Here is a 16,129-nt window from a genome sequence, read left to right on the forward strand (position 1 = left end):
CAAACTGCTGTTTGCCATAATTTCCCTTTCTCTTCTTTTTTCTAATCCTGTATTGATGCTTTTATTCAAGGTGTCAGGAATGTTTCTGGTCTGAATTTTAGCATACTGTATTTGTTTTCATTGTCCATAAATGAACTCCTATGCCATGCCAAATATCTTGCTGATGTTCTTCGTGTTTCACTGTTGCAGTCATTGCATTTGGGTTATCCTGGCAGGGGTAGCCCTCAGTCTGCCCGAATACCAGAGGCTTAGTATTTCCTTGTCGGTTGCTGCCGCTCCAGGACTGACGTCAGTCTTGCCGAGGAGCCCAAAGCAGTAGTAGTTTGCACGAGTGCTGGTCGGCCACTACCTGAGTTTTTGTTTCCGAATTGAAGCTGAAGTCTTCTAAAGCTAAGTACCCTGTTGGGTGGGGGGGTCCTTTTTTCTTGCTCTAACCGATGTCAGAAAAAGTTAACAATTGTCTCGCCTGTGGAAAGCAAATACCACACCAAGACTTCCATTCTTACTGCATCACTCGTTTAGGCCCAGACCACAACGTCCCCCGCTGTCGCTTTTGTGCTTTGTTAAACAACAGAGCTATACGTCGTCAGGCCCTTATTGTAGCTAGATATTTTCGCTGTCAGTCCTCGAATTCTGATATGGCTTTGGTAAGCCATCCGTCTACTGATCTTCCAAAAAAACATAAGGATAAAGACAGAGACAGACTGCACAGGTCCAAAACCGCCGACAACGCTTCCGTAAAGCTAGTCGTCAGTTCTCCAGTTCTCAGTGAGGCACTTTCGCAGCTCTTGATGCCTGCTTCTATGGATTTGCAGGCCGCTACCGAGACCCTTTTGGAGTCCGGTATGCTGCGAGAATCTTCTTCGACTAAGGATCCTACGGATGTCTCTACCTTGGATGGGTCTGGAGCTGCTGAGCAGGCACCGGCTTCTGAGGAAGTACTTTGCAGTACTGATACTCGACACAGACCGACGACTTCTTTTGCGTCTTCAGTTCCTTCTAAAACTACCAAGTTTCTAAGGCCTCGGGTATGAACCACACTCAAAAAAAAATGATGACCCAAGCTCAGGCACCTGCTGCCTTCCCTCAGTCTCAAATGCTTAAAATGGCGGAAGACCTTATTATGCTCATCAGGGGAAGCTAGGCTACCCCTTCCAAAAGAGACCTCCACCCGAGAATTTTTCATTTGGGGAAACCCTACATATTTTAAGGGAGCATTTCCAATGGCAATGTCAGGACTATCCTCTGTCAAAAAACATGGAATTCTTAGATCTACCACAGCACAGACCTTTGGCCATTCCTCCTGTCCTAGATGTCCTCCCTCCTGCTCTCAGGAAACCAGACAGGTATTACAGAGTCCCTGACTCTCACAAAATTTTTTTTTCAAAAATCCTACTGCTGACCCAGAGGTCATCTCTCAAGGACCTGAGAGAATCAAAGTAACTTCAGCTAAGAATCCCACCCCCTCAGATAGGGATTCTCGAGCATTAGACATATGGGGTAAAAAAGTATACACCTCTGCTACTATTGCTATTAAAGCATTAAATTGTCAGTTCCACATGCTGAAATATCGGCAGCATAGCATGGAACTCCTAAAACAAAAAATATCATCTTTTCCTGCCTGTGCAGAAAATAAAGAATTACAAGAGTTAATGCATTCTGCAAGTCAAGTAACTAAGCACACCTTACAATGTGGTTTTGATGCCGTAGAAGCATCTTGCAGGGCAGCAGTCACTGGTACTGTCCTTAGAAGGCATGCTTGGCTTAAGGAACAGACCTTGCCAGACCATGTCAAATCCAAATTATTGGACGCACCCTTGAACAAAGACAACTTATTTGGCACCAAGGCAGAAGAGGTCTTAAAAAAGATGGAAGAAAAAGCTAAATCTATGCAGACAGTTAGACTTCTTACAGGTCCAGCCACCGAGGTTCAGTAGGCATTGCCCCTCCAAGCACTGGTCCTTTCCTGCCCCCTCCAGGCTAGCTCAGCAAAGACCCAGGGGAAGCAGACCCCCAGACAGCAGCCCTAGGGAATGCAGAGATCTAAGCAATGGCGTTCCTCCACTTCAAAAACAGGGAGTGCAAAGCCACCCCCTTATGGTAAGAACTCACAATAACTTTTCACTTCCACCCCTTACCTCTGCCCACCTGCTTGTGCCCCTAGGAGGAAAACTCTCCTTCCACGCAAGCAATTGGGCCACCATTACCAATGACCGATGGGTCCTCAGCGTAGTGTCCCAGGGATACAGATTTTATTTCCACACTCCGCCAACCCCAAAAAGGTTCCCAGATCTTCCTCTAAACCAGTGGGCAGAGGCCAAAAAACAAGTCCTTTCCAAAAGGGCAATACAGCCTCTTCCTGCAGAACAGATAGGCCAAGGTTTTTACTCCAGACTCTTCCTGGTACCCAGAAAAGAGGGTACATGGTGCCCAATCCTAGATCTTTCCATTCTAAACACCTTTCTGGTGATACCAAAATTCAAAATGCTCACCCTCCAGCAGCTTCTGCCAATGCTTTCTAAGGATGCTTGGTTAGCCACCCTAGACCTAAAAGAGGCCTACCTACACATATCCCATCCAGGGAGTCATGCAGGAAATGCCTACATTTCAGGGCAGGATCAATGCACTTTCAGTTCTCTGTGCTTCCCTTTGGCTTATCCCAGAGTTTTTACAAAATGTCTGTCTTCTGCCATTGCTTTTTGCAGACAAAGAAATATTCAAATTTACCCATATTTGGACGACTGCCTGATTTAGGCAGACAGTCAGAAAAGCTGCTACAGCACCTGACTTTTGTAAAGGACCTGCTGACCTCCCTGGGGTATACTAGCAACGAAAAGAAACCAAAACTAGTCCTCACACAAAAAATTGTATTCCTGGGAAGCAAGCCTTGACACAGCATCCCAGATGACATTCCTTACTCCAGAAAAACAAGCCTACCTAACAGGCTACTTCTCTCAACTAGCCACTTAGAACCCATTTATCCACAAGGAAAATCCTGCAAGCTCTGGGGTTCATGGCATCTTGCATCCTACTCATTCCATATGCCAGACTGCATATGAGGAAATTACAGTGGTACCTAAAAAGCCTTTGGTGTCAACAGTCTCATGACCTGGAAACTCTCATACCAATGATACTTTGTCTAAGGAAAGATTTTCTTTGGTGGGCAGCAACATGCAACCACAACAAGGGACTTCCCTTCTCACAACCCCACACCACCCAGACCCTCACCACAGATGCATCAGACTATGCCTGGGGTGCACACCTGGATGGCATGTGCATTCAGGGCCATTGGATCCCAAATCAAATACATCTGCATATCAACCAAAAAAAGACGCTAGCTGTTCAGCATGCCCTGACAGCTTTCAGACCCCTTCTCTTCCCGGGGCCTCTGCTGATCAAAACAGACAATACCACAGTGATGTGGCATATCAACAAGCAGGGAGAGACTCACTGTTATCCTCTCTGCAGGCTCGCCATGATCCTTTGGCACACTGTCTCAGCCATGCAAGTACACCTGCTAGCACAATTCCTGCCAGGCTCTCTAAACTCTCTGGCAGACAACTTAAGCAGAAACCTGCTAGACCCACACAAGTGGCAGCTAGACCACAGAACCTTCACCCTTGTAACCCAGAAATGGGGCACCCCGAAGGTCGACCTCTTTGCCTCTCATCAGCTCAACATATTGTGCACCAGGGAACCTCCACAGCAAGGCTTGTAAAGTCAATGCTCTATACTTCCAGTGGGTAAACCTCTCAGTCTATGCATTTCCTCCTGTATCACTCATTCCAAGGGTACTGCTCAAAATAAGGAAGGAAAAACCGAGGGCAATCCTGATTTCCCCAGGCTGGCCACGCCAGCACTGGTACCCACTGCTGCACAGCCTGTCACCCCTGCCACCATGCAACTACATCCTGATACTCAGATCCCAACACTCCTGACCCAGGGGAATGGAGAATTCATGCATCCCCAATTGCAGAGCCTCAATCTGGCAGCCTGGCTTATTCCCTGAACTCTCCTCAAGCTGCCAGCCTAAGCAAACAAGTCCTAGATGTTATACATGAGGCCAGATGCCCCAGCACTAGAAAATCCTATGCTGACAAGTGGAAAAGGTTTTGTACCTGGATCCAGGCTAAGGGAGCCGGAACAGCACAGCCCTCCCTACTTCTCATCCTGGATTACCTGACAGACCTACTACTCAGGGGTCTATCCTTATCTTCTATTAAAATTCATGCCTCTGCCATCTCTGCTCACTACAGCACAGAGCCACCTCTCTTTTCTCACCCTCTCATCAAGCAGTTCGTAAGAGGGGCTAACAACTTAAGGCCACCCAGAACAGCTCCTACCCCAGCTTGGGACCTTAACTTTGTGTTGGAAAAGCTCACCCTACCCCATTTGAACCTGCAGCTTCATGAGCGTTAAAATTTCTCTCTTGGAAGACAGCCTTGCTTCTATCATCACTTCAGCTAGAAGAGTATCAGAGCTACAAGCACTCATGGCTGTAGAGCCCTTCATCATTTTCCATGCTGAGAGTCTCCCTCAGGACTAACCTATCCTTCATGCCTAAAGTGGTGTCCAGTGTGGCTCTCAACCAATCCGTACATTTGCCCACCTTTTTTCCTAACTCGCAAAACAAGCGGAAGAGGATTCTGCACTCTCTAGATGTGCACAGACAGCTCAGATTCTATCTAGACAGGACTAAATCTTTTAGAAAAACTCATCAATTGCTAGTTAGCTTTGCAGCAGAGTCAGAGGGCAAGGCCATTTCCAAACAAACAGTCTCCAAATGGATAGCACACTGCATCCATTTCTGCTACAAACAGCACGGGAAATCGTCCCCAAAGGGGGTTAGGACACATTCCACCAGGGCAACCTCCACCTCTGCAGCTTTTCTCAGAGGGCTCCCCACCAGGAACATCCTGGAGGCTGCAACATAGACATCTGTTCATACCTTCACCAAGCATTGCCACCTGCCTATATTCTCCAAATCCAGGGCAGGCTTTGCCACCGCAGTCTTGCAGGGCATCCTAGCTAGCCCCCAAGTCTTCTTGACTGCCTCCACCCTTTTTCTTCAGCTTTGGGAATCAACCCAAATGTGATGACTGCAACAGTGAAACACGAAGACCATAATACAGTTGTGTACACTTACCATAAATGTCGATGTTTGAGTGTATTCACTGCTGCAGTCCTGGTTCCCTCCATCCCCCTTGTCTCTCCTTCTCTCTCTTCCTCTTTTCTTAGAGGGATTTTTTGGTATTTACTTTCTACTGGTGGTGTTCCCAACACTCCTGACCCAGGGGAATGGAGAATTCATGCATCCGAAGAGGGTTGGGAGGGTGGCCTTTGCCTTACAAACACAAGGTGCAGAGTTTGAGTCTCACAAGGGATAATTGGCTTGGCTTAAAATGGCTTGCAAGGGCAGTTAGCTTAGTATGAGCCTATGAACCTATAACCTAGATCCCTATTTGGGGGCAAGAAAAATTGATGTAATGGCATCGGCTGCCTGATTTTATACCACTGACGACCTGACGTCAGTCCTGGAGCGACAGCAACCAACGCAGAAATACTAAGCCTCTGGTATTTAGGCTGACTGAGGGCTACCCCTGGCAGGATAACCCAAATGTGATGACTGCCACAGTGAATGCACTTGAACATCTACATTTATGGTAAGTGTACACAACTATACTTTGTAATGCTTTGATTTACACAAGTGTTGTACTAATGTGTTTTTTACTGGATACATTTCACTAATGAGTTTTTTTACTGGATACATTTAATACTTCATTTGCTCAGTTTCTAAAATGCTTGTAACAGTTCCACCATTACCTTATCTGATGGTGTAGGACTCACCTGTTCTGTTTGCATACCTTTATGTTAACACTTCTGGGAGCTTTTCTCCCTAGCTCTCCACTGAAAATGGGCCTTGTTCTGTCTCTACAACTTTGATAAAAGTTAAAATAAATGATGATAATTTAGGTGAGTCCAGGATGTGGCACTACTTTTTCTTTTCTTGCAGTGAGAACTGTACCATAAGTTTTAGTAGAGCTTTGACCGTCTTGTGACTTTATAATTCCAAAGAAAGGACTGTGATAAGAGTATAAATCACCAAGTTGAAGAACTGCTAATGCAAACTTCACACGTAGTGTCTGACTCTGTCTTTGTACTTTGTTATAGGTAGAGGAAGAAAAATGTGCTGATGCTTATTTTTACTTGTCTTGTTTGCTAATTTAACTGGTATTTTTTTTTTGGGGGGGTGCTGATCAAAAGGACAGAGGCAGTGTTTAAGTTTATAACCGATGTATGCAGTAGTATATGATCGATACAGCAATCATAGGTACTGTAATAGACCACATTGGAGGATGTAATTGTTACATAGTACGTATTTATTGCATGCAGACATGGTGAAGTTAGTTTTTGGTGTTTTGTTTCATGTACAGAACACAAGTCTGGGTTACAGAATGGGACGTTCGGGACCTTGTCAGGGTGTTGTTCATAGATGAATGCTAGATTAATTGCCTTGACAGGTCTTTTTAAGCCTAACCAATATCCAGGATCAGAATCAAACCCTGTACCTTGTGTCTCTGACAAAGCTGTTTATGGTCCCTTGATTGCTCACTCTGCAGATGTCTTTCCTTTGCATTGTACCTGGTGCTGACCTCGGTGAATATTCTGCCTCACCCACTTATTGAATTAACCGTTGGGTGGAAATGTGGGCTTGAGGAAGGAATTTGTGGCATACAGAGTTTAGAAGATTTTACTCTGCAACAGAAAAAAATAGAAAACCTTGTCAGCTGTTGAGGGATTCTTGTAAATGCAGTGATTTCAGGTGAAATTTTTATCAGGCCCAGTGTTCCTACATCTGGTTGGATCATTGCAGAGTTAATTTTCTTAATCACTTATCAAGAAGTGCTCACATAGTTCAGATTACTAAGTTTCCTAAACTTTCAGGGCAGATTTTTAAAATAAGTTGATGAACTTGTAGTATTTCTATTTTGTAACTCTTGGATTTTGCTGACATATAATCTCTGCTTACCCTTGCTTGAATTGAAAGTACTTTCCTCAGCCTTTCTTTACTTTCCAAAGCTTGTATTGGATGCCATTTGCTTTTCCCCTTCTTTGTTACTCATATTTTACTCCTGTTACTGGTTTATTATTTGCCAGGCTCAAACAACACTGTCATTTCCCCGATGTACCCCAGGTCTTTGTCCTTGAACCAGTACTGCTCTGTTTAACGTAAGCAATATGTGGGAACACATTGGCAAGTTTCAGCTGCTGCAGATAGATTTCTTGGTCATTTTGAACTATTCCACCACCCTCCTTGACCTCCAAAATCTTCTTTATACTGATTTTAATGTCTTGGAATCGTGGCTGCAAAGGTATGATACTGAGTGTTGCAAAGTTAAATTAATAACTCTTATTACCCCCCCTCCCCCACAGGTCATTATTGCTCAGTTATTGCTGAAAACAGAAAAGTTAAATATCTCTGATATTACATCAGGGTGTAACTTTACAAGAGATTCATCATACTTTGCATGGGCAAAATTTAGAAGGATATAGGCTACCTGTGCATGTATAAGCAGTGTCTCGCTCTAGAAGCCAGGATCTTATTAGTATAATATTGGTAGTCTGAGTCATTTTTGTAATGTGAACAAAACACCGTAACACTGAAAATATAGTAAACATGAAAGTTCTGTATTGTCTGTTAGTTTTGCAGGCTTTAGTATGCTTCTCACGCTGTTAATAGCTAATTGTCTTGGCTCAGCATTGGTAATTTCAGCCAGCTAGAAGCATCTGTTCATACAGTCTGCAGCGATGCCTGTAAAATTCTATGCAGCACTCACTGCTGGCTTCTGCTTAGTAAAAGTCCTCTTGAATGTTTTGTAGATCAGAAGAATAAAATTAGATTTTCATTCTTTTACTCAGAGGTTGCATTGTTAAAACGTTGAACTTACACATTTTGAACAAGTAGGAGAGGAGTGCGGCCATGGTGGTACAGTGGTTAGCGTTGCCGCCTCACAGCAAGAGGTTCTCCAGTTCAATTCTCGGCTGGGGTGCCTTCTGTGCGGAGTCTGTATGTCCTCCCTGTGCTCGTGTGGGTTTCCTCTGGGTGCTCCGGTTTCCTCCCACATCCCAAAGACATGCTGTAGGTGGATTGGACACTCTAAATTGGCCCTAGGCATGAGTGTGTGCATGTTTGTGCCTTCTGTGGAAGGTTGGGAGCTGGGCTGGCAACTCAACACCGTAAAACTCCACTGCCAATCATGAGAGGACAGGTGATCCGCTGTGGCAACCCCGAACCGGGAAAAGCCGGAAGAAGGAGAAGAGTGCAGTTCCTGGTGGAATTTCAGATTTGCATACCTGTATCAAGCTCACTTGTTGCCTTAACTCAGTATAACTGCATTTTGCATGCATCCACCATACACAGTTAAATATGTAGTGAAATTCTCATCCAAGAACCCCTTAATTGGACACCTAGTAATAAGACCAAAGTCACTGTGGACACATTTCTTATTTGTTGTCTTATTGTACCCTTTCTGTTATATTTATGAATTAGGCTGAGTTGGTCAAATTGCTGTCCCCTTAAATCTTCTATTCTTCATGGTTTATGTGCTCATTGCCTGGTTAATCTGCTGAATTCAGTTATGTTTTACACAATTTGAAGCCTACATGGGAAGTACAGAACAGGCACACGTGCACAGGCTGCTAAACACTGTGTAAAGATGTTTTCCAGTCAGCTGAAATCACCAGCTTTGAGGCTCGGCCAAGGGTCAAGTCACATGGTTCCTGCAGTTGATGACATCATGAGCAGAGTGCAGGATACTGCAGGTGATGAGAAGTGGAGAAAACTAGTCGGGGGTGGGGTGGGAGATGTTAGGGTTGCTGATGTGCACAGCCTTAACTGAGCAAGGGGATGGGCCAGGCTGCCTGGCAGTTCTCAGTTTTTGTAATCGTAGCCCTTCCTGACTCCTGTGACAGAAGTACATGTTTTGGAACTGGTGAACTATGCTATAAAAAGGCATTTACAGATGTAAAGACCCTGAGAGACTAAGGAAGGAAAGGCTTTATGGAAGGTAAGTAGCTAACATTTTAAAGACACAGCTTCAACTGATAGAGAAGATCAATTGTCTGAATGCAGCATTCTGTTATCAGTTGTTAAGGAATGCTTGCAGGCATCTCAGTGCTGTTCTCTGGGGACCTCGTCTAAATCCTTGTTTATCACAATAGTTATTAAATGTGCATAATGAGTTTTATTGTTGTGTACATATGTTGTCGTATAAATCCTTGTTTATCACAATAGTTATTAAATGTGCATAATGAGTTTTATTGTTGTGTACATATGTTGTCGTATAAATCCTTGTTTATCACAATAGTTATTAAATGTGCATAATGAACTATGCTATAAAAATGCTGCATTCAGACAATTGATCTTCTCTATCAGTTGAAGCTGTGTCTTTAAAATGTTAGCTACTTACCTTCCATAAAGCCTTTCCTTCCTTAGTCTCTCAGGGTCTTTACATCTGTAAATGCCTTTTTATAGCATAGTTCACCAGAACATCTGACACAGATATCCTTCAGAAGGGTCTCACAGATACGGATAACTGGTGCCAGAGCCACGGCCTAAAGTTAAATGCCAAAAAATGCATAGTCATACCCTTCGGGAAAAACAAGGTTACCCCTAGCTACCATATAGGTGGAAATCCACTGAGCACAGAAGAGGTTATTAGGGACCTGGGGACCCAGGTTGACAGCAGTCTGTCATTCGACACCCATGTTGCAAAAATAGTTAGGAAGACCTTCTACATTGCCCACCTTATCATGAAGGGATTCACATCTAGATCAAGAGAGGTCATAGTCTCCCTATATTCATCACTCATCCGACCAATGATTGAGTACAATGCCCCATTGAATGTATCTGACCCGACACTTGCAGCAGCTGGAGAGGCCACAAAAGTTCCTCACCAAGAGGATTATGGGTCTCAAAATCTGACCTATGCTGCCAGACTGAAAGAACTCCAACTCTATTCAGTCGCTACCGCTTGCTCAGGGGTGACCTGTGCCTGACATACAGGGCATTATCACTCCCTCGCTTGCTGTACATGCTTCACCTCAAAAATCTAGATCCATCAGAGCCACAAGGATAGATTCATTACCCAAAGACTCCCTATGCTGTGGAACAAAATCCCGGTATATGTGAGGCAAAGCACCTCGCTGGCTTTGTTTAAGAGAAATCTTGACCAATGGATGGGAGATCGCAAGTATACCCCAGGGATTACCTCAGTGTCACTGCTCGACAGAAAATAATGGGCATAGTTCCCCAAACCTAAGGGGTGGTGTAAGCCACAAAACTATGGGCTAGGCTTGTAAATGCCCTCGGGCAGATAGCCTAGTATGAACCTATGAACCTATGAACCTATGAGTTTTATTGTTGTGTACATATGTTGTAGTATAAATACTTGCCCTTTGCTTACCATACTTCTGCAGAGATTATTGGAGGACCAGGATATCTGAGTTATCGGATATCCTGATGGGTCAGTTTGATATACTAGGTGTGACAGTATACCTTGATATGCAAGGTATTGCATGATTTTATTGATGTTGTATGCTTCAGCATATTTTGGTGAAATGACCCGTGCTCAGAACCTCAGTCTGCTGAGAAATCTGCAGGTTTTCAGTAGATTGTGTATTCACTTATTTGCTGTTAATGTTTATACTTGTAGTTGAGCATTGGTGCCTCTGATTTACTACCAGAATGTTTTGTTAGTTAAGATCCACTGATTGTACTGTAGGTAATTGTCTGCAACAGAGAAAGAAACCTACTGTTTAAAAACCGTACAACAACACTGGTGGTGTGCCGTGTTAATTATTCTTCCTAGCACTGATACACGTACAAAGACTGACACTCCCATGGGTACTTAATACAATGACAGTGCGATGCTGTGCGTATATACTGTGCTGTTTGAAGTTCACCATGTCTGGCTTGCCCGTAAAGTCCTGGTAGCCTCATTTTGGTAAAGGAATTAAAAACATGGTAAAGAAAGGAGTAATAACATATAATGTTAGATGCATAGCTTTATTAACGTCTTATTACATTAAATAATTTCTGTGTTTCTCTATTGTATTATATAGTATTGTACTGTGGAGTGTCAGCAAAAGACAAATGCTTAAAGTATTTTAATTAGTTAATTTCTATTACTTAACCAGATAAAAGGGGTGACCATGGTAGCATTGTCTGTCTAGGTAACTTGTTTAGGGTCATGCTGTATACAGATGGAAATGGGGGAAGCTCTTTGAGGCCATATACTAAATTGTTATCTGAAAGCACCTTTGTAGTCATAACACCCAAATTCATGGTAAAGCTCAGTTTTGCAGAAATTCATTGTGTGATTGAAAAATAAAGGCATACAGTAGTCTATAATTTTTTCAGCAGAAACGTATGGATACAGTTTGTTTGACTGTTATAAGCCAGTCTGTGTTAAAAAAAGTGTACTGTATGCCCCCTTATTAATTCCTTTTGCCACCCAAAAGGAATAGGTTGCACCTGTATGCTTCTGTAGTCAGTAATTTAGTGTCACTTTACATTGCTAGAATTCACTATTAATATGTATTCCACAGCATTAAATACAAAGTTAATTTTCTTTTTATTATAGATGGATTTAAGCTTTGAAAACATTACTACACTGCTCTGATTGTAATGTTTCAGAACAAGTTTGTTGTGGATTTCGGTTCCATCTAAGACTTTTGTTTGCTGTACCATGTCTGTTTATGAGGTAATCGTAGTATGAATAATTTTGAGCATTATGCTAAATTCAGCAGAAAGACGTTAAGTAGGATAGCTAGGAATTTCCAGGCCTTTTTAGAGTTTAACAAATTAATAGTTCATGCCTCTGTCTATGGTAGTGTTTATAAAAGAAGAGAAGAAACAGAGTCATCCTCTAACAAACTATGAAAAAAAGTTAAAGCCGTAGATTCTACTTTGGGTGATGTAGAGGAGCAGGATTCAGTGCCCAAGGGGCCCAGACCTTTTTCACTGAGCAAATTTGCTCTTTGTCTGACAGATTATTTCAACAAGTCTGTAAGTGGAGGTCCACTCAGTGACCCTTGTTTTACCTGCAGATCACAGTACCTCAGCAGGGGTTACCAAGAGAGGAAACATCACTGGAGTAGGTTACTTTGATTCTTGTCATGGTCATAAAATGGCACCCTATGCTGGAACTGTATACACTGAGCAGAATAAATGTCTTTCCTAGGATGTTTGTTCTGAAACACAGGAAGATTTTTTTTTTCTGAAAATGTTCAGATTACTGCTTCATAGACTGTGCATTCCTGCCACTGTTGCACTGGGGGAGTTTTCTATACATTGTAGTTGATATGCCTCTGAAGTGAACATCAGTGAAGCAGACACCCATGTCATAGCCGAGTATCGTACATCACAAGCTTATACCCAGCAGCTGGGCATACTATGACTGTCCATATAGGAACTGAGTTTCAGCCCCTGGGGTCTGAGGTTTATTTTATAGCTACCACATGTGGCCACAAAACTGCAGAATTTTTGTACAAAAGTATTTTACTCTGCTACATAGGGTAGCACAACCTTAGGTAACTCCTCAACCTTAAATATCTTGGAGTCCTACTGGAAAAACGACGGAAAGGCCTTTGTTTTCCTTCTCCTTCATTAGATTTTGAGGATGAAGGATTCCCAGGCTGAAACCGACCACATTACCTTGATTGCATACTGACTTTGGAGATGAGCATATTGGTGTGAATGACCTGAGCCATTGCTCCCTGGACTACATAAAAAGAGACATGGAAGAGCTCTCTGATCACATAGCCCAGGCCGGTATGACCCTGACCCTTAGTAGCATCCTGCCCTCACCAAGATTGATACCACGGTATAAAGAAAAAAATTATCAATTTCAACAATTGGCTAAGTTTCTGGAGTCATTCAAAGGGGATCCAGTGTCTGTCCACCTGGGATGACATGCTCGTCAAGCCACGCTACTTTGCTAGAGACGGCTTGCACCTGTCACCCTTAGGCTTTCGAATACTGGCCAAGGCTCTTGCCACTCCCATAGTGCCTTTTTAGGCAAGGCTCAAAAGGCAAACCCACCGCCATAAATAGCACAAGTAACAAAAAACTGAGGGTAATGCTACTCAGTGTCAGAAGTCTAAACCTCAAAATGCACACACTCGAGGCACTCCTCAGTATGGAGAAAATTGATATATGTGCAGTAACAGAAACCTGGTTTAAGGCTCCAGAGAGCACCCCAGTACTACCAGGCTACAAGTCATACCATACATTTCAGCCCCAGAACCTGGACCGAAATACAAAAGGCCGGGGCGTATCCATATTCATCAAGGATACCCACACCTCCAGGTTAGTGGCATAGCACAATGCTTCAGAGATCATCCATGTGCAATTAACAATGGGCAAAACTGCAATTCAAATTGTAGCTTGCTACAGATCACCCACCATGTCCCAGAAACCCCATTCCGTGTTTCTGGAAACACTGGGAAACATAAAGGTCCTACCAAACACCCTAATATTGGGTGATTTCAATTACCCACACATTAACTGGGAGAACTATGCAAGTACTAACTCCCTTGCCCAACATTTCCTAGAATTTATAAACTCAAATGCCCTGGATCAACTGGTCAACACTCCCACCAGAGGTGACAACATATTGGACCTGGTCATCACCAACATGGATGATCGGTGTTCCACACCGGAGGTCAACCCCTCGCTGGTTAGATATGATCATAAACAAATCACTCTGGATATCCACATTATGCCCCCAGCCCCGGTCAAGGAAACCACCGTGAAAATTTTTCAAAAGCAAACTTCACGTTACTTAAGACCGAAGTGGAAAGTTTCAAATCCCCCATGCTAAAGGATAACGCTGTCCAAGCTGCAAAATCCTTTACTAATGCATTCTATGGGCACCTACAAGAATGCATGGATTGTGCTATCCCAAGCAAAACCAAGACTCACTCCTCCAAGAAAAGGAAACCAGTCTGGTGGACCCCTGCCATAAACAAGCTATATAACAGAAGGAGGAAACTAGTACAGAAAATAGCAAAATCTCAAGAAGGGAAAGATATTCCTGATCAGTATCAGCAAGAAACTATGATCCCTCATAAAATCATCCAAGGCTAGCTTCGAAAGAAAAATTTCCAAGGACTCCAAAGATAACCACAAAGTATTCTTTAGCTATGTCAAGAATCTAAGTGACAATGCTCAGATCTGCTCAGAGTTAGTGAAGAATGGCACAAAATTCACTGAACCCACCAATATCGCCAACATCCTGGCAGACAGGTTCAGTGCAAACTTCACCCCCAAAAGGGCCCATAACCATACCAGAAGAATGTAGAGCCCCTGAAATCACAGACACTCAGGTTAAAACAGCCCTCTCCAAAGCCAAAAACACAGCATCAATGGGACCGGATGGTGTCCCAAGCTACGTCCTACACGAGCTCAAAGATGAACTAACCCCTCACCTAAACACACTGTTCAAACTCAGCCTCTCCACAGGCTGCGCACCCATAGAGTGGCGCACAGCAATGGTTATTCCGCTCCACAAAGGTGGAGCCACAACAGACCCCAGGAACTATCGCCCTATAAGCCTGACTAGCTTGGTCTGCAAGGCTATGGAGTGCATCATCATGGAACTCATTAACAGAGACATTGGCAACCTCCAAACACTGGACCTTACCGAGTTCGGCTTTAAGGGTAGATCATGCCTCCTAAATCTGGTGGACGTAGATGAAGGAAAGGTGGTACACACAGCCTACCTAGACCACGCAAATGCCTTTGACACCATTCCCCATTCTGGTGGCATAGAAAAGCTCACCAGCCTGAACATAAACCCCTATGTCACAAGATGGGTTGCCAACTGGCTCACGGACAGAACCCACATGGTGAGAGTTGCGGGAACTAGGTCCAGCTGAAACCGGTTACAAGTGGCATTCCCCAGGGCTCAGTCCTAGGACTCCTCCTGTTCGGTATATACTTCTCAGAGGTACAGGCCAGCACAGGCGGACTATGGCTGACCAAGTTCGCAGACGACTGCAAACTAGGGGCTATAATTAACTGTCCAGCTGACACAAACATCCTCCAAAAGGGTCTCACTGAGGCAGATACCTGGTGTCAAAATCATGGCCTCAAGCTAAATGCCAAAAAGTGTGTAGTCATCCCCTTTGGGAAAAAACAAAGTACCCACAAACTGCCACATAGGTGGTAGTCCCCTAAATATGGAAGACATAATAAGGGATCTGGGGACCCAAGTAGATAGTAATCTCTCCTTTGATAATCACATTGCCAAAGTGGTTAGAATATTCTTCTATGTGGCTCACCTAATCACAAAAGGGTTTGCATCCAGATCAAAAAGAGGTCATCGTGCCCCTCTACTCATCACTCATCAGACCCATCATAGAGTACAATGCCCCATTTGGGATGTACCTTACAAGACACCTGCAACAGCTGGAAAGACCACAGAAGTACCTCACCAAGAGGATCACTGGCCTCAAACAAATGCCCTATGCAGCTCGACTGAAGAAACTCCAGCTGTACTCTGTTGCATACCGCCTACTTAGAGGTGATCTCTGCCTGACATACAAGGCCATGTCCAAGCCAGAAGTGATGGACATGCTCCACCTAAAGAAAACCTTATCGCCTCGAGCCACACGCTCTAGGGATCTAAACCTCACCACAACAATAAATAGGATGTGCTGGAGGGATAGATTCCTGTCCCAGAGACTTCCCATGCTTTGGAATAAGATGCCAATCTAAATTGGGCAAAGCTCCTCACTAACACTCTTGAAGAGAAACCTTGACGAGTGGATGGGAAACAGAAAGTTTACCCTGGGAATCACTTCAGTGGCTCTGCTGGACAGAGGCACAGGGAACTAATCAAAGGAGGCGGCGAAAGCCAACACATTATGGCTAGGCTTATAAATGCCTTCGGGAGATAGCCTAGTACCTACCTATGATAGTATAGGTACAGGGTAAGTCTAGTATAATATAGATTCCTAAAGCTGAGCGATTAGTATATTAAATGGCATATTGAGTGATTGCTGTACCAGTGAAGAAGGTGGATACAGCAGTAAGTAAACACAGTTTTAAATATAGTTTGAT

General features: G+C 43.7%; 1 protein-coding gene across 4 annotated transcripts in view; it reads left to right on the plus strand.

Moving 5' to 3' along the window:
• CLCN5 (chloride voltage-gated channel 5) overlaps nucleotides 1-16,129 on the plus strand; it is a 1,034,303-nt gene that overhangs the window by 128,730 nt on the left and 889,444 nt on the right. Inside the window, exon 1 of one of the 4 annotated variants that reach the window (XM_044057501.1) lies at nucleotides 8,871-9,068. The exons of the other annotated variants lie outside the window; for them this stretch is intronic. Within the exon in view, the coding sequence (XP_043913436.1) occupies nucleotides 9,062-9,068 (7 nt within the window). The 5' untranslated portion in view covers nucleotides 8,871-9,061. Of the gene's footprint in view, nucleotides 1-8,870; nucleotides 9,069-16,129 lie in introns of those variants that run through there. 4 annotated transcript variants of the gene reach the window in all.

The sequence above is a fragment of the Protopterus annectens genome, chromosome 15.part0, assembly GCF_019279795.1.
Source record: "Protopterus annectens isolate FY-2018-M chromosome 15.part0, PAN1.0, whole genome shotgun sequence".
NCBI classification, from domain to species: domain Eukaryota; kingdom Metazoa; phylum Chordata; order Ceratodontiformes; family Protopteridae; genus Protopterus; species Protopterus annectens.